Source organism: Lipophrys pholis (assembly GCF_963383615.2).
Source record: "Lipophrys pholis genome assembly, chromosome: 6".
Classification (NCBI taxonomy): domain Eukaryota; kingdom Metazoa; phylum Chordata; class Actinopteri; order Blenniiformes; family Blenniidae; genus Lipophrys; species Lipophrys pholis.
The window spans coordinates 17,350,366-17,370,127 of NC_137629.1; the positions used below are offsets into that span (position 1 = coordinate 17,350,366).

The following is a 19,762-nucleotide window of genomic DNA, read 5'->3' on the forward strand; positions in this document are numbered from 1 at the left end:
GTGAAAACGACGGAGTTCAAAACAACAACAATGAGTGTTTCAATTTCCCCTTGGAACCCAATGTGTCTGCCTCACAAAGCTTCATTCACATAAGATTTGTTTTGCTGAAGCTGTTGTAAAACAAACGTCTGAAATTTGCCGGAATGATGTGACGACTTGTTTTAACTTTTAATCAGTCACAAGACAAATATAACCTCTAAGTGCAGTAGCGTAACATAAGCTCTCTGGTGTTTCAAAGGTGTGTTCACAGCTTCACCCGAACCGTCACAAGTAAATGAAGTGGGAAAATAAAGTAATTAGCACGTGACACACCCACTTAAAAGTGCTATAAGCAGCTTTATAAGCATATTCATAACAGATTCTGATCATTCGAGGAGGATGGTTGTCCAAAGAAAAGAGTTTATCCAGTTTGTTGCGGCGTGTGTTGCTTCTTTCTCTTCAGAGCCTCTAGAAACCGTCGTATTGCAGATATTACCAAGGCTGTTGCACTTCTCTCGTTTTCCACTGCACAATAATTCCACACCGCTAGCATTGTAGCTGCAGTGTTGCTAACAGTACTAGAGGTTGTTGTTACCTGCACTTTACAGTAACTGTCATTACATAAATTACAAAAATAGTTTGAGCTCATCGCGTCAATATTCAGATTGACTCTGATCCGATCACGACATCCATAGTGAAAAGAGTTCCATGATTGGAGAGCCGCTGAATCTTTTGGTAGCTTTAGCATTAGCTGAAGCTGATGTCTTACCAGTTACTTTTCCACTAAACTCCTGTTTTGTTTTTATTTATCACGTTCGAAACAAAATTAAACGAACAAATGAACTTACCCGTGGGGACATTTCTGAAATGACTCCACCATAAAAGTGAGTGAGCTTGAATATTTCTGGTCGTTTGTACATTTTGTCGCCATTTATAGCGTTTTTAAAATTTGTATACTCGATCACCACGGCTAGACACTCAGTCTAAAGGCCTGTTTACACAGCAACATTTTCAAGTGAAAACACAAAACATTTTCAAACTTTTCTAAAATGGCTCTCTAGTTAGAACTTTTTGAAAATACTCCGACTCTGTTGTCGCGAAAACAAGTGAAAACAATACTTTCTGAAGACACTCAGGGCCCGTCTCCGTGGAGCCGGCGGAAACGCTGCCGCCGCCGCTGCTGCTGCACACTACAGTCAGTAAATAGTTGTTCTGCACATGAGTGTAGATGGACAATAACAACAACATTTCCTCCAGACTGTCATGACTCCCAGTCCAGATTCTCCTGCGACCTTTTAGTTTCATAGTGGAGAGTCACTGTAATAACGATCCAACTTTGTTGTCTGTCAATATGAACGTCTGTGTACTGCCGTCGTTAATGTTCAGAGAGTGTTGTGCTCTGCTGCATGTTTGTCATTTAATTACAAAAACAAACAGCGGCAACTCTTTGCCTGGAGTGCTGACTCGATTGTTGATCATTTTCAAAACATTGTCATGTAAACATGAAACTTGTCTAAAACAAAAATTCAAAACCGATGTGATTTCACTTCAAACGTTCTTGTGTAAACAGGATCTACAATAACTGGCTCTGCCGCCTTTTTTTTTTTTTTATTTTAGATAAAAAAATTGACAGTAGTTTTTTTTTTTTGTTTTAATAATATATGTTATGAGTTACTGCGTATATTTATCTCTGAAAATGTCTGTGTTAGAATCATATGTTTCCTTTAGGTGACCTTAAATGTGACACTTTAGCTTAAATATTGCAAACCAGAAGTTTTTGATTGGGTGGCTGTGGCTCGGTTGGTAGAGTGGTCGTTTCTCAATCAAAAAGTTGCAGGTTCAATCCCCCTTCTGTTCATATCCTCGAGCAAGACACTGAACCCCAAACTGACGCAATGGATGAACTGAGCACCTTGAAGAAAATATCTTAAACTCTGTCCTACAACCACATAAGTTCACCTTCATACATTACACTAAGTGTCTGTGTCGGTATCAGATCTTAGATCTTGGTGCTATTAATTAAGATTATGGTGTTATCGCTCTTCAATGGTAAAAATCCATTTTCTGATTTAATGCTGCAGATTCAAACTGTTGTCTTGAGCAATACACTGAACCCCAAACTGCTCCCAGTGGATGAACCCAGTCTTTATTGGCGTGTGAATATGGGTGAGTGTGACTGACAGTGGAAAGCGCTCAAGCACAGGAAAAACACTATATTAGTGAAATCCATTTACCATTTGGTAAAGTAGCTTCCTTTAATGGTGGCGTCCACAGCAAAGCATCTCAACTAAAAACATTGACTAAACTAAAGACCACTCCTGCCCCAACCGGGACTCGAACATGGGTACCTCACACTCGAGACTTATCCCGACCTACAACAACATTGACCATATAAGAAAAGATTGAAGCTTGAATGACAAATCATGTATTCTAGTATATCAAAGGTAATTATTTGGTAATGAGGCTTAAATCTGAGACGGTTCACACTCTGGACGCAGGACTTTCACGGATAATTGTCATTAGTGTGACTACTTTTGACAACGGGGCCAAGCGTCTTTAAAGACTCGTCAAGTCGTCCAACCACATCCACTCACTCTGGGCGAAGTTTGCGTGTCCAAACTTGAGCTAAACATCCCAGAAACGCACACAGCTAAAAGCTGCTCCGTCAGTCTGCACCAGCTGGCGGTGCATTTTAATTTGGCACCGGCGACAGCATTAAATTATTTCTGACGGCTGATGGCTTCCTCCCCGAGAAGAGCGGGAGGAACGCGAGCCAGACGTGGTGCCCGTCTCCTTTCATCCCGCTTCCTCCTCTGCGCAGAATGTTTACGTTGCCAGAGTAAAACAGGCTGGAGAGCACTCGACTGTAAATCCCAGTGAGAGTTTAAAAGGAAAAGACTTTCACGCTTCCCTTTAAATTCACTCGGTTGCTGTTTAGAAACGACAAACGGATCAGGGAGGGAAACAAACTCGCCTCATGCGAGCAGTCAGTTTTATCTGTTGGCAAATGAAGGGCTGATATTGAACGCCATAAAAAAAAAAAAAAAGACTACGGTTGTATTTATTGAATGCCCACGGGAGTGACTTCTCCAAACATCGAATAACAAGACGGCGAATGAAACATAAGCTGAGATCCTTCTTTTGTCTACAACTATAAGAAATCCTCTGATTCGTCACTCATGACGAGTGAAAACAAACCCTATCGTCCTCTCAGCTTGATTCCCTGCTTGTCTCACAGCGTGGATGTGGTGCCGCCCCGGCGAGGGGAGGACATGTCTGGATGAAAACTTGTTCTAAAAGAGTCGTGACACAAAGACAATCTGATCTTTGATCAACTGCTGACTTCGTTTTGTTTGTTTTGTTACGTGAAATGCTTTTAGTTGGTTATTTCAAGTTATTTCAAGTTTTAGATCAACATGGATTCTTTATATTGTCAGTCGGTTAATGGAAGCTGTATTTCAACCCCTTTCAAGGTCTATTTATCTATTAAAGACAAGGAGGCTGGTGTCCAATTACATGCCCAGGAATACGGGTGTGTTGTGACGCATACAGCCGTGCTAGAATCACTGATCACAGACGTTACGTGAGCTGGCAGGAAAAAAAACTAAATAGCTTGACAACGTTTAACCTTGAAAACACGTTTGTATGAAAATATCCATATGTTAACACGAGAACCGACCCAGAGATGTTCTGCTGTCTGTGTATACACCACTGCAGTCTTTAATGACCGCAGCCTGCACAGGTCTGGAACAGAGACTTCTGGATTACTGTTTACACAGCCTGAGTTTGTCACTGTACAAAATGTAACTGAGCAGATAAAAGTAATCAATAAAAACCAAAGAAAAAGTGAAGACGTGTGGAGTAATCACTGATGTACCAACCTGCCTGTTTACTACATCACAAGCCTGGATTAGGTTTTGGCCACGTTTGTCCATTCAAAAAAAGTCGTCCATTTGTCAGATGAATAAAGAGGGACACACTGTAGCTGCTCCGCAGTCTGGATCTCTTGGAATGGAATCAATAATACTAATGAGCCTCCTCTACTGCCGACTCACCCACAGGACTTGTGCTTCTCTTTAGTTACACATCAAAAGACCCTTTAAAGGCAACAAGGGACTTAAAGAAGAAAAAAAAAAAATAGACCCAGATACAAGTCTAGAAAATGTCTGCTATCACCATCTGTCTGGCATCTCTACCTCCGTTTTTCCAGTAATCCGTGCAGAAACAGGCTGTTCCCTGTAAAAACTGCAACTGTGTGTGATCGTCCAGAAGCGGGACACGTCTTATCTGTGTTGCTTCATCACGCCGTTGCTGCGACGATGTCCTCATCATGAATGGACTCAATGCAAGCAACACGCACCGTTGGACTGTCTTCATAATTGCAGTCTTCAGCAAATTATATGAATACCACATCATGTTTAAAGGTATTTGAAGCTGCATCAAACGGTTACCTTTATGACCTTTTGACATCAGCCATCTGCAAACCCCCCCTCACTGTACGACTTAAGACCACAGATTTTAAGCTAAAGGAGATCAGAGAATCGCCACCTTCAGAACAAGTCAGCGGGGCCTTACGCAGGAATAAATGTCAATAACGACTCAGTACTCTGCTGTTTAGCAGCTAAATTCCAAATGTTAATGAAGAAATGTTTGTCAGCATATTAACTTGGTTCAGAGAAGTGCTCCTGTTAGTGTCGTGGTTAATGGTTTATTTACGTTTTATTCCGGGCTTTTCTGTAAGTTTGCATGTTCTCATTTTGTGTGCTTGGTTATTTTCCAGAATTACACACACAGGGGCAAATTGGTGAAAAGAAAAATGACCCTTAAGTGTGAATTTGAGTTGTGAGCGGGGATGGATACAATTCCATTAGAGTCCATGTAAATGCACATTCAGGACCGTATGTAATATAGTCACATTATGGAAGCGTTACAATTAAGAGTCTATTATCTCTGTGATTTCATTGCATTAGCGATCGTGTCTTCTCATGTTGAGTATAATTAGAATGATGCGCATTTAAAACACAGATGCTTGTATTGATTGTTGTCTTCACTGTAGGTGATATACAGCCTTAGTGCATTCAGCCTCATCAATAAAACGTCCTCCAGGCATAATAAAGCTTATCTGATAGACATTTCAGCAGCTACGGCAATAAAAGCATGTACATAACTGTCACAGCAAACTGGATGTTGAGAAATAATGCAAATGAAAGGAGATTCAGAACCTCGTGCCTCACAGAAAAAAGCTGAATGTAATGGTAGACACGGGGAAATGTACCTGATTTGAAGTGATAGCATCAATCTATTTCTTTTCTCTAACGTAATGGTGCTATATGTGGTGAAATAAACAGATAAGGAATATCTGTTCCATGTGGAGTTTATGTGAACTATGAATATAGTGTTTAAATACGGAGAAGTCGTTTCCCCAAAGGGATCGATACTTTTCTGTTTCTTCTGTTTTGTGTGCATGCGTGTCCACGAGACTGCAGATACATGAAAACAGGAAAGAATAAAGGAAGATAAAATTGGAATACATTTCTATGAATGGAAATAATCCGTTGAGACGGTTTTCATATAATTCAACACATAGGTCCATTTTCATTAAGGAGATTGAAGTACCACGTTTTCTAAGACCACCTTAATATCTATCGATCACAGAATGAGAGAAAATCTATTACTTATTGTCTTCAGGCTGTTTATTATAAAAAGTCGGTGTTATTACATAATAAAGTTAAAATGTTTGACTTGTTGGTGGAGTTACTACAAAAATGTAATATACCATTACGCTCATGTCACAGTGAAAAATTTTTTGGGTGATATTTTAAGAAGGGATAGCTCGCGGACTCATTGAATACGTGACGGGAAGTGGCAGGTTTCTTCAAATGAAATCCCCAGAAGACTGAACTACATAAAAACATGTCGAATAAGTTTATTCTTTCTTTGTGACCCAGTATAAAACTGATGCGCATGACTGCGTCAGATCACAAATGTTGCAGGCTCCCCTTCTTGGATTTGTCCCAATTGGTTCATTGGTGTCTATTTCTTAAAAAGACACCAGGGGTGTTTGATGAATAGAAACTGAAAAACCTACAAGAAAGAGAGAAAAATACTCACTTTTTGGAATAGTGTGTACAGTATAAATCGGGGTTCTGTTTGCATCATAAAGAAGCACAACTTCCTCATGTCAGAGACCTTCCCACTGGACTAATACAATAAAGCCAGCTTCATTATAAAGAATCCCAGACATCCTGGACCTTACTGCTTCTCCTTGATGTGCTTTGGAAGAAGAAACAAACTCGACAACCTCAACAAGCAGCGACACTCAACTCAAGAACAAAAAGTGATTTATGTACTTAATTGGGAGTCACGCTTTGTTTTCTCCCGAATCAAGCTCACTGGCTTTCCTGAATTAATCCTTAATAGTCTCTTAAAAAAGAACACATTGCATGAAATGAGGTGAGTGCATGGTCACGTGTACAATAGTTTTAACTGATTCGTGAGAATATACGGGTTCAGCCGGGATGCTAATCAAACAAACTGAGCTGGAAATGTGATTGAAATTGTTAGAGAGGTAAGAAGAGCAGGCAGGAGAAATGAATCATGATAGCAGAAGAAAGACAATGGAGACTGCGTTCATATAGTGTGTGTGTGTGTGTGTGTGTGTGTGTGTGTGTGTGTGTGTGTGTGTGTGTGTGTGTGTGTGTGTGTGTGTGTGTGTGTGTGTGTGTGTGTGTGTGTGTGTGTGTGTGTGTGTGTGTGTGTGTAATTTCAGTTCAAGGCTGCCATCGCAGCAGGCACCAATCTGTGTGAGCAGTCAAGCAGCAAATCCATCAACCGTTCCTCGGGCAACACACACACACACACACACACACACACACACACACACACACACACACACACAAACTACACATGATTGCCACTTCTGTGCGTGCAGGCACGCTTGTGCGTGTGCGTACGTCAAGACAAACTTTCGTGTGTGTGTGTGTGTGTGTGTGTGTGTGTGTGTGTGTGTGTGTGTGTGTGTGTGTGTGTGTGTGTGTGTGTGTGTGTGTGTGTGTGTGTGTGTGTGTGTGTGTGTGTGTGTGTGTGTGTGTGTGTGTGTGTGGCCTCCAGGAGGCCATTTAAAAGCTGTGTAGAAGGATGGATGAGCAGAAGGCCGGCAGAAGGATCAGCGAGGACGACAGAATTGAACAGGTTCAAACACTGTTTATGCCTTCATTATTAGCTGCTTCATCAGATTCTCATTTAGTGATTTCGTGAAGGTAGTTGACTTCCGTGTTTATTTTACCCTTCGTAAAACTGATGGAATAAAGATAAAAATCCGGAACAACGAGGATTAATTCAGTTGAGAGAGCTTGATGTAATGTTGCTAACAGCAGCGGTAGGAGGAGAGTATGAATTATTGTATAGCTTTGTTAACAGGGAATAACAATCCCCTCAATCCCAGACACTTTGTGACTCTCGAAGCATGAGTGTCGTGGTGGTGCCAGCTATCGAGGAAGTAAACACTGAGCTAGCATAAATTAGCATCAGATTAGATAGTAAGGCTCAGCGAGTGCTAAACAGTCGCCATAAATACGTCGTCATTCAGGCTCGGCGCCGCTCTCATCGCTTTTGTGGCAATGACAAATGAAAATCTTGGTTCCCCGGCTGGACTCATTCAAACTCCAGCTACAATCTTGACATCAAAGCCAGAGAACAAAGGAAAGTGGGGGGTGAGAGAAAGCTATGACCCAGCAGGTAGCCTGAAATAACCCCGACACTGATTGAGGCCAACTGACAAGGGCGAGTCAGGAAAGACCGCGGGGTCTCGATGAAGGGCTGTCAGGGAAACGTGCCTTCGACACAACTCCACTCGGAACAAGTCGGTTCAGACAGTCGGGCTAAATGTCGTGAAGAGATTCACATCCTTTGATATGTTCAAAGGCTTGTTTTTTCTCTGTTACAGAATTGTTCTTTTCTCTGCTAATAAACCCATCGATTATGTTGGGTACACAGATTTTACACTCTCGGCTCAAAAAGACTCACACACTTGTTTTTTTTTTCAGTAAATAAACCACTTCTTAAGATTCTGTATCTCTATCTGCCACCTGAAGTGTATTCTCTTCTGTGGGCTTCGTCGCCTGTCACACCAGCTTTGTTCCGGTCACAGTCACCCACACCTGTCTTCACTTTAACTCTTACCTTCTAGCTCCAGTAGGTGCAGATGGACCATGGTACCCACGATCTTTAGGAGTGAATAAAACCTTCAGAAACTATTCAGTGTGCCTCATAAAACCTGAGAATTTCATGTGTTCGGGCTGTTTAGATGTCTGCGTTTCAATGTGAACGCCATTAGAGTGAACAGAAAGGTTCTGCTGAAGTGCAGAAATTTGAAAACCCGTGAAAAGACATAAGTGGCTCTAAATGGGAAGCGCGAGGTTGGTCTTACTCTGTTTTTATCTGTTCACTTTGTGCTTAGTTGAAATATTGCATTCATAATATGACCTTTTACGTTATATTGAGACTGTTTAGGCCTTGGGAAATAACTTTGGTGGAATCCTGAATGTATATCAGATTATTTCCCACGCTGTTGAGTCACTTTACATTATTCCCGACTTTTAAAAAAAATAGTAATACGTTTTTTTTCTTTTTATAGCATCTGTGATAGTCCGCTGGACATGTCATCACGCGGTCTGCAAAGTAAAGACTGTTTTCTCAGGACTTCTGAGGCTGCTGGTTTAGACCTTTGTTGAATTTGACAACTTGTATTTATTCTAGTTTATGTTTTATTGGCCTCTTTGCATATCTTTAAATGTATATATAAGTGTGTATGTTTAAGGACTGCATGAAGTGTTTATATATTTTCCTCTCTTGTCAGCACTTTTAGTTGCATTTAATTGAAAAGTCAATTAAAATAAAGCAGAACGTCGTCTGTATACAAGACCGATCTAATTGTGGATCCTGATTTTAAACTGTGCGTGTGAATGGGTGAATGTGACTACCTAAAGCACTAACGGTGACTAACTAGTACAGTTGCTTTTGTGTGTGAGCCTCCTCCTGTACAGGTTTCCTGTTCTTTTTAGCTTAATTACATGTGTATTTATTTGCAAACATGAATTATTTTAATGTATCTGTCAGTCACTTGAAATCACTGGAGGATGAAACTAAACCAGACCGTCGTCTTCAGGAAGTCTGATTTTGGATTCTGATTGTGCTGAATGACTACTTGTGTTTTGCGTCTTTAAAAACAAACACACAAAAAAAAGTCATTTATAAATAAGAAAAGTCAGTGTGGACATTGCTCTGTAGTCTGCAGAGAGGTGAAACTCTCCTATCCGGCCCTGTTTACAGTGACAGTGTCCATGGGTTTATTTTGGTGGCGTCTGTGGAAATGGTCTCTATAAAGTGTGACATGTTGTTTCTCTCCAGCGGCGCATCAGGGAGCAGCAGTGAATCAGAGAGCAGCTCGGAGTCTGACACCGACGAGTCCGAGAGCAGTTCCAGTGACAGCGAGTATAATCAGGCCTCCCGCACAAACACTCCTGAGGTGGGCTGACTGTTCTCCGCATGTGTGTGGAGGGATATGTACCTAATCACAATGCTCGCGTTTGCTTTCAGGGCTTGAGAATCTCATTTTACAATCATCCAGCAAATAAAAGTAATGATGTGTCAGTGTTTCCTATTTTGTTTACCTTTTTGTAAAGAGACAGATGTGCTTCACTGCCTTTTTTTATTCACCACTGTTCAGCGCGAGCTGAACTGTCTGTACGGTAAACGGTCTCCACCCGCAGAAAGTCGTAAAACTCCAACTGCAGAAAAGCGAATTATAACGTTATTTATCACATTATTTTAATGGCATGCCTGGTTTTATGAGCTGAGCAGGCGTAGGGAGGGAGGGAGGAGACAGTAACAGATATGTCACAATAATACAAAACTTATTTTTAAATGTCCCAGAAAGATTTTACAGTTCTGACACAGTGTCTTCTTTTTTTTTTTTGAGATTTTCAAAGGTTTACGACCCAATTAAAATTTGTTACGGTGCTACAATCCAGAAACATTGACCGTGTTGTTTTCCTTGTTCGTGTAGCCGGAGCCCCCATCGACCAACAAGTGGCAGCTGGACAGCTGGTTGAATAAAGTCCAAGCCCAAAGCAAACCCCTGGTCCCCCCACAGCAGGACCACCATGGCACAGGTGAGTAGATACAAAAGGACATGCCGAGTGGATTAGAGACGTCTAATTGAGCGTGTCGAGGCGCACTGACCCCGATCAAACACCCTGCCCAGGCTCCATCAGCCAGGGTGCGCGGACGTTCTCCCCAGGTGACGGAGCCCCAGGAGCGGGGACGGCCGCCAAGACCAAGCCCGGAGCGTCCAGCAGCACCCCGGTTCCAGCTGCACCCGCCGTGGAGCACAAGGACACGAGAGCAGCCTTCTGGTGAGTGAGGAAATCTGCCAAAGTAACCCTTCTGATGACATCTGCTGAATAAATGAATGAACGGGACAGTGACAGATGGATAAACAAACTGTGGGCTGCAGCTGACAACAACTTGTCTCGGAGGAAGGGAAAAAAAGATGAATCTTTCGCTCATTTTTTTTTGTTTTTGTTTTTTTTTTTGCTTCTGCTGCCTGCAGCTCCGGCAGAGAGAAGGCCAAGGCCAAGCTTAGCCAGAAGGCCTCCGGGGAGGGCCAGAGGTCCAAGATGAGGCTGTCGCCAGGCCTGTTGTCAGGACCAGAGGTCACGGCCCCGAGGAGGAACACAACCGGGAAGAAGCAGCCCAAACGGACGGAAAGGTCGAACAGCGCTGAGGATAATCAGAGCCAGACATGGAGCCGAGGGAACCAGCACAGGTGAGGACAGAGGGAGCACAGCAGAGACAAGGGGGGAGAAAGTTCCTGTGCAAACACCGGTTGATTCATCAGCTTCATTTCACACAGAAAGATTAGCAGCAGTGCTCAGCTAACAGGTTAGACCAGCACTCTGGAGCCACATGTGGCTCTTTGGCCCGTTCCAGTAGCTCCCTACAGCTTTTACAAAATATCACGCTAATAAACGTTTTATGGTTTTACTGCATTTACACACTTTTTTTTTTCGTAGCTAAAAAAAAGGCAAAAGTGCAATAGCAGAGTTTTAAATGCCAAAAAAAAAAAACTCACTGAAGTCAAAATGACCAGAATTTTAAATTGCCTCACAAAAACAATTCTACACACATTTATTTAGTTTGCTGTTGCGTATTGAGAGAAGGTCATGCCTGCTGATAAATAGCGGCTGTGTGGCGTTGACGCAGTCTCAAATCAGTCTGATCTGTCGGAGATATTACACCTAATGAAAGATCAGATTTATTGAAAGTATCATATTGGCTCCCAACACTCTGACTCAGTGTCTATGTGGAGCTGACGGGGGGCTTCCATGGGGTTTTTTTTGTCACTGTGTTGAAAAATGCTCCGACTGAATAGGAACCATGTCGAGCTCTGAGCTCAGCTTGACGCTGGGCTAATTAGAAAAAAAAAAGGAGAGAAAAGCACAGACTTCCTAGTTTCCTCTTCTTTCTTGTTCTTCCCCCTCAATCACTCCTTCCTCTCCCTTCATTCCATTTCAGGCTCCCCACTTCCAAACAAGTTCAGCCGAACGCATGCTGCTTTCAATTATTTCATGCTGTCTTATATATATTTTTTTTCATTTGAACACACATTGGCCCCCCGGAGCGAGCCCAGGAAAAACATTATCGTCCTCCTGCGTTTGCTTTAGCGCGACCGTCTGTGCCTTGCTCAAAGTGCGCGTCTGAATGGTGTGCTCGCTTCCTCCCACCAGCCCCGCGGCCAGGGACAAGGACCTGTTGCCCCCGCCGTCCCTGGAGCACCAGAACCCCCCGAGGCCAAGGAGCAAGCCCCCCGGTGGGAAAACTGCCCCGAGGAAGGAACCTCGTGGGGCCGCCAGCTCAAACACAGTCACGCCACCAGCAGCGCCGCAGCAAACCCCGACACCCGCACCAGCTGGCAGCGCCAACCAGGTTGGTTTTTGATCGTGTGTGCGTGTGTGCGTGTTTTGACAGCTGGGGTGCAGCCCTGACTCTCCGCAGGACAGTTTCACGCATCGAGAGAGTAGGTGGACTCCTGCACACACTGTATTTAAGACTTTTTCCACGTGCTCTGAAATGATCCCTTCTCCTTGTAGCACGACTCCTCAAAACACTTTCACATGAGGATAGTCTTTGTTTACGACCCAGAATGCACTGCGCCTTTACATCGCGTCCTCTCGCTTCGTCCGCTGGAAAGTCTGCTGATCGTCCCCACCGTCACACCATCAGCACACCGGACTTCAGTTCACTTGCAAGTGAACCGAGATCCACATTTTCAAGTGGACCAGAGTTCACTTCTTTAATCGACAGAGCTTTCACACCAGCCCAAATGAATCGGACTTTCCCCTGAAACAAACAAGCTCTGAAATCAGAATGGTTTTGGGATGTCTCAAAAGACAAATACATGTGACTGAACCTTAAGTTAGTACATCTTAGAGACAAGTAGACGTAGGGTCACCAAGCCAAGGCCAAGATCTTGAAAATGTGGTCTCAAGAGTATAATGGGTCTGGTGTACTACCACACTATCTTACAGTCTGACTGCTGCAGCCACCAAAAGTTTCTTACCAACCAAAAGAACTGCAGGAACGAATGATCTGATCAACAAGGTACTAAACCTCAACAATGGTTATTCCTCCATGCTTTCCATTCCCTGGCAATACTTATCAAGTGATTGTTAACTCCAACATCAACATCTCGATATACATCTTGCAAAAGACTGTGGCAAAGGATGTTTCCACGCACTGTGCAAGTTTCAAAATTGAACTAACTTAAATATTAAAGAAAAGCTCAGTTAATCATGATTAATTCACTGAAATTGTGTGATTAACTGTTTGTTTCTTTTTTAAACTGTAAACAAGGTTTTTGAAGGAAAGAACAAACAAAGAAATTGAGGCAACAGAAAGAACAGTGTAACTATTCATGGCTTCCTGTTTCTTCCAAACTAATAATTCTCCATTGACAATAATAAAGACTAAAAGTAATGCATTTGAAGATGTAAAGTCTTGCTTTTGGTCCATATAATGCTTTTCAGCTTATTTTATCATGTGTAAATGGAACATAAGCTGTAAAGTATTAAGATATTTTTAGATCACATAGATATGTGGTGTATTTCATTTGATTCCCTTAAAGTGAAAAATAACAGCCTATATTTTTGTGTTAGCAGCATCTTAGCTTAGAAGAGCACCACTCTGAAGGGTTAGACTGAGTTACAAATCCAAGAAAGGATTTAAAATAAATAATATCTTAACTATTAGAACAGTGGAAATAATGAGCATAAATTGTGAGCATAAACTTCTCATCAAGTCTGATTAAAGTTCAGTTGGAAAAACAAAGCTTATAAATGCTTTTTTTTTTTTTTTTTTGAATCCAATATATAATGACAAAATAACTAAGAAACATTTCCACTAAGGTGAAGCTGAAAAGTGAGGCAGCACAAAAGCAATCAGCTCACACAGTTGTTTTTTTTTTTTTTGAGTTTTTCCGTCTTGGATTTCTGTTGATCTTCGTCCCTCTCGTCCTTATCTTCGCTCGCGCCGAAAAACAAATTTCCTCTCCGCTCTTCTGCCGCCAGTCGGAGGAAATTTGCTCTCTGGAATCTGGGCCGCTGAGGCAAATTAACACGGAAGGCATTAGTGGGCAGCTGTCAGCCGAGCTAAAACAAGGAAAACGGCGATAAATAGCAAATCGGCAGCTTGTCAGTCGCAGGCCAAAACGAGAGGAAGTAACCCGACGTGACGCGTCGGACCCCGACATCTGCCGCCTCCTCAACTCCAAACTTTAACCACACAACTTGTAATTCATGAGTCGCTGGCTCGTGTTTTGAGGCTTTCATGCCCTTTTCAACAGTAATTGGCTTCAGGTAAACACAATAAAAGCAATTTGCCCCTCCACAAGGTATGAACCTATGAATCAATCAAGCACTGGGAATATCAGTCCCCTGCTTTGCAGGTTACTTTCTGAGGGCGCTCCTATTACACATGCTGTTTGTATACATACAGAGACTCGAGCTGGAAACTCGAAATGTTTTTGCTCAAGGAAGCAACCTCGCCGAAATTACCTGAAAACAAGATGAGCGCAAACATCTGCAGCCGCTGCCGCGAGTGCCGCCGCGTTGTTTGATCCTCCGCCAGCTTTAGCTGTGCAGAACAGCTGGCAGGAGCACTAATGTCAACACTAAGAAGAGGTGAACTTTCCAGAAAACACGAGGAAAAAGAGAAGAAAAAAAAGCTTTCCCGGGCAGTTTGAGTGAGCACAACACAAGGGACAGGTTTTCCCCCTTTTTTCTTTCTGTATTTTATTCTCCTGATTTCCACAGGAACACGAGTTGAAGGAGAAGGGATTTTGCAGATGGCTGCATGTGATGGAAAGAGTCCAAAAGTATCGGGCTGCCAAGCGAGTGGGTTTTTTTTTTTTTGTTAAAGACCGGGAACAATGGCTGTGTCCTCTGCCTCTGCAGTAGCTCGCCGGTTGTTGATGTTGCACAGACCTGCCAGTGCTGCTCATTGCTTCTCATAGTTTCAGCTGAGGATGATTGATCAGAACAAATGAGGAATTACGGGGCTCAAACCAGAAGAACACCTCGGAGAAAAAAAAAGATGGAGGACCAGGATTGTGTTGGCTGGTGGACAAGTTCTCCAACTGGCAGGCTATAGAAGTCAGTCTTCTCACCGTCAGTCAGACACTCAAACCCGCTCAAATGATCCTGTTAATGACTATCGACTGTGTCTGCCGTTTTTCATAGGAGAACCTACACAGTGATGGATGAATGGTACCGTGTGTGTGCATTGTGACTGCGAGTGTCCAATATGTTCCTGTTTCTCTGTAATGAAAGGAATCAGTTTAGGTGACTTGAGAATTGCAGTATTGATCGTTTTGTGTTGGGAGCACAGCCGATAAGGTCGAAGCCTTGGACCTGCTGGAAAGATTAGATCTGGGTTCGCTCGTGAAAACCTGTGGCTCCCCTTCGTATGAACAGGTGGCCTTGGTTCTTTTGGTCTCCATGAATGAATGGATGGATTGTAAGTCTGTGTTTAGAGGAGGACAGGGTGGTTGGACGGATCAATGATGGCCAAGACATTGGTTCTCTGTGGAGACAAAGGTCAACATTTACATCATTGAACCAAATCACAACCTTTTCAACCAACAATAACCAACAAGGTGCACGTCTTGACGAAGGCACCGTGACATTTGAATGTGATTTAAGTTTTGTTGGAGAGCGGAGAATCAACCTTTTCTGTCGCGTTAGTTTGAGGGTGTGTCACAGGCCAAGTTTCTGTCAGTACACAGCTGAAAATACTATGAATTCATCATCCCGAGTCCTGCTGTTTTAGAAATGACATAACCTTGTTAAACAGTAAAATACAGTGATATCTGTGCCCAGTTGGTAAAGACTAGTTTAGAGCCATGCTGCAGTTCAATGAAATGCTCAGTTATTACTGGATCAGGTAACTGGACTTTGGCTGAGCTCCACACAGTTCAGGAGATAGAGCAACACGCTGTTTATTGTTGGATTTGTTTTGCAGAGGTAAAGATGGCAATCATCAGAGAGAAATAACATGACCTGACAGCTCATTTCAAACCGTTTTCAGAGATAATACGCAGCTGAATATCACCGCTGCCATTCAAGAGCATGTAAATTCAGTTGGCACTCTGATCCACAGAATGATTAAACCATTTTTTTTTTTTTTATTCCTTTAGAATGGTACAACAGTGTCTCAGAAAGACTTTGGGAGTGTAAAATGTGTGCTGCATCTTTTAATTTGCATGTGAGGAACAGGCTGCCTGCGCTGCACTGTGTGACTTGTGCACAGTGAATCTCACTGACATTCAAAATTAGTCAGTCAAACATGTTTCATTTCACTTCACAGATTAGCAGAACAAGCTGGCAACTTGTGCTGCCTAATTTGCATGATATTATCACATCCAGTAGTACGCTGTATATGCTTTGCCTTTGATTAGCATGTTTGTCTTTGGCAGGAGTTTTAAAGGGCATTAATAGATGACGTGTGACTTAGAGCTTCTCAACACAAGAAATGGCTTCTTTTATTTCTGGTGGGGCTCTCCACATATGTCTCTTAACAGCCTTTTCCACCAGATTCTTCCTCACCCGTTGATGCATCTCCTTTCTTGTGTCATATATTTAATCATCCCAGGACAAGAGGAAACACAGAGGTCCCAGCACGAGAATCACACCCAAGTCCCGAGAGTTCATCGAGACGGACTCGTCCTCCTCCTCATCAGACTGCCCTTCCGATACGGAGGAGGCCGGTAAAGTCCCCGCACTGCCAACTCAGACGGCGCGCCCCGCCATCAACACGCAGACTCTGTCCAACGCGCACGTGCACACGGCTCTCCTCCCGTGCCTCGGCCCGGCCGGCACTGCGGGGGGTCCGGCACCGTTCGGAGGGAAGGGTCTCCGAGTCAAAGATGGCAGCAGCGTGTTGTCCACCAATGGTAGCAGCGGTAGTAACAGTAGCGCCAGCGGCTGTAACACTCTGAGCATTAGCAACATCAGTGGTTCATTCGGTACTTCTGTTCCGGATCCTGGAGGGTTAGGGGGGCAGACCAAGGACCTGGAGTCCATGTCACCACCTTCCAATATTGGACGCGACGTGCCCGTCTCCCCCCTCAGAGAATACAACGAGCTGCAGAGTTTATGGGTGAAAATTGATCTGGGTTTACTGAATAGGGTGCCTGGACAGGGGACAGGGGAGAGACCCAGGATGGGGATTCCTGAAAGAGACGGGGCAGAAGGGAGAGACAGGGACCGACCGGAGGAGAGGATATCAGTGGCAGACAGAGACAGACAGAAACAAGAGGAGAGAGAGTGGCCTGGACTGAGAGAGAGACAGAAGCTGACGAAAGGAGAGAGACAGGAGGAGGAAAACGAGCGATTAGCCCAGGACAGAGAGAGACAAGGTGACAGAGACAGATTAGCGGAGAGAGACAGGCAGACGGATCGAGAGGACAAGGAGAGATTTGGGATTGGGGAGAGGGAGAGGACGGCATTGAGAGAGCGGGAGAAGATCTGCCAAGGTCTGGGGGTCCTGGAAAATCCCCCTGTGCAAGAGCAGAGTAATCCCAGGCTGGCCGGGAGGACGGAGAGAGGAGAGAACGGAGGGAAACACAGAAAACAGGGGGCTGCAAACGTGGCGGCTTCAACAGAGAAACACACCAGCAAGAGCAAGAGGAAACACAAGGTGGGAAACTGGATCCAATCGACCTCCTGAAATTCTCCTCAGGTGAGCTTCTCACCATTCTGCTTTTCCTCTTCTTGTACTGTTCTCCCAGTCGGACCACGGAGAGTCGTCAGTCAACAGCAACAAGAAGCTGCGACTGGACAAAGACTGCCTGCTCCTCCCGCCCTGCATCTCACCGATACACAACCACAAGAACAACGCCACAGAGTAAGCACTCACACAGACCGGCTCGGTGGCACTGTACTGTACAAAGACCCCACGTGGTACAGAGAGGATCCCATTTCATATCAGCCCCTCAGTGATCACATTGACGCTCTGAACATTCAGTCAATCACTGAATTATAGAATCCATTCATTAATTAATCAGCCAGCAGGCAATCAATCAATCAATCAATCAATCAATCAATCAATCAATCAACTAGTCAACCCAACAATGAATTCATCGAGACACAAATACATTCATTCAATGCATGAATTAATCTATCAATCTCACAACCGATTGATCAACCAACCGTCTATCACAAGTTTGTAGTTTTAAAGCATTTTGCATACAAGTGGTGCCTGAACCACCATGTAAGGTTCTCACCATCCACTGGAAGCAACCGGGGCTCAGGGTCATTTAAGATGTAGTTTTGCCAAAAGGTACCTTGGCAACCTCCACCTTGGTACAAGAGAATGTTCTCCTGGAGCAACAGTTGGTTCTATGGTCAAATAAATAAATATACAAATTCCCAAACTATGGTTTTATTAAACTAAATAAAGTTAGACTTTAGTGTAGTAGAACAGACAGAATTAAACTCAATATCCAAGCAGAAGCTTTGAATCACCAGTAAACAGATAGGATCAACTTTAGGTAATCAGAAGCATTCCCACAGTCCCAAAGTTTCTGTCTCGCACTTTCACTGAAAACTGAAAAAACCCCTCTCAGATCAAACACATTTCTCAAAACACTTTCCCAGTGACATGTGTCTCATTTCCGAATCTACTGCGGGGCTTCTTTGCTTTGTTTGTGACATATATAAAGATGCAGAGAAGGAGATGAAACCAGGTCATGGGGTGTCTAACACACTGTTATGTGCTTCTTTGATGATGACAGCTGAGGCGAGGAAATAAGGAGCTTCATTCATGTTTGGTAATGAATGAAAAAGTTCCTCTAATTCCAGAAATATACTTCCTGTAAACTGGGAGACGCTCAACAAGGCCTCCCCAGGTCTTCTTTACGAAACACGGCCTCCCCTCACGCAGATAAGGAAAAACATCAGTGGAGATAATCACGCAAGTTTTTCCGGCGTATTTTTAGGGAGTCCTGACGTCGTTGATGCACTCCTGACGCCACCAGACAGTGGAGTTCACTTCACACTGAGACACGGGAATGACAAACCGTGAATTTCAGCTTTCCGTGTGAATTATTAAAACCCGCCTAAGCCGGCTGTCGTTATAAATAAGTCTCAGTGTGACAGCTCCAGAGGAAATGTTTTTATGCGTCGCAGCGTTATCAAAGAGCACGCAGCAGCAGCGAGAGGTGGCGGGGAGAGGAAGGAGTGACCCAGAGCTGAACCGGTGGCTCTGGAGCTGTTCTCAGCAGAGGACGTGATCGTCAGCCGGCTCCTCCTCGATCTGTCACATAACCCCACTCCCTTTCAGGTGCATTGTCTGAAATGATGACTTTCACAGCTAATTGTATTATCAAAACGCTTTTTGAAGACTTGTTTCATACTACAACTCTTTGTAAAGTAGAAATGCACTCAACTAATATACGCAAATGTGAGCGCCACCTACTGGCACATTTGCATTGAAGCAGTTTGCGTTAAAGTTTGAGTTTCCGTCCAGTTAGACTCGGCCAGAAGTTGTTGGGCTGGAAAGGAATTCACATTGGGGAGTTTGATTATAATTATGAGCTCCTTTTCACAACATGAGGACAGTTTTTAGAAAATGTTTGCCATTATGTGTCTGAAATGCTCATTTTCACAATCTTATTTATGTTTTATTAATAGGTTAGGCTTTAATTTCAAAGGACTTTTTTAATGCTACATTAATAATGTAATAAGTTCAGATGATTTTGGCTTCATTACATCTAAAATAACATTACTTGACTTTTTTTTAATAGTAGTTTAGTGTACTTGTGTGCTTATGACGTGTTCTTCATTACACATGTGGTCATTGTAGGATTTTAATATTACACACAGAGAGATTGTGGTTTGGGTTTGTGTTTAATGAGTTGGATGAGGTTTTTTTATTAAGTTTAGCTTCAACTGGACCGAGCATTAAAGCATTTGTTTCAGATATAAGTCATTTGCCACACCCACAAAAGATTTTAGCCACTCGTGAGAAATTGTTTCTCAATCAAATATGTAAGAAATTAGAGATTAGCACTGGATGAAACAGGAATGTGGTGGACTGTTAATATCATTGTCTAATGTTGCCATAATGCTAGGGTTTACAATGAAAACACTTATGTAGATGATGTTAAAGTCTTTGTGCTTTGAGATTTCTTCTTCCTTTTGGCCCAAATTCACACCAGCTGAGT

The 19,762-nt window shown here is 43.2% G+C and overlaps 1 protein-coding gene across 1 annotated transcript in view; it reads left to right on the top strand.

Moving 5' to 3' along the window:
* Positions 1 to 19,762, top strand: part of aff2 (AF4/FMR2 family, member 2) — a gene marked incomplete at its 5' end in the record, with an annotated part of 172,667 nt that overhangs the window by 134,219 nt on the left and 18,686 nt on the right. The window contains 7 exons of the mRNA XM_080466367.1: positions 9,388 to 9,505; positions 10,046 to 10,151; positions 10,244 to 10,394; positions 10,592 to 10,807; positions 11,769 to 11,967; positions 16,189 to 17,235; positions 17,327 to 17,442. Coding sequence (XP_080322493.1) covers positions 9,388 to 9,505; positions 10,046 to 10,151; positions 10,244 to 10,394; positions 10,592 to 10,807; positions 11,769 to 11,967; positions 16,189 to 17,235; positions 17,327 to 17,442 — 1,953 coding nt within the window. The remainder of the gene's footprint in view (positions 1 to 9,387; positions 9,506 to 10,045; positions 10,152 to 10,243; positions 10,395 to 10,591; positions 10,808 to 11,768; positions 11,968 to 16,188; positions 17,236 to 17,326; positions 17,443 to 19,762) is intronic.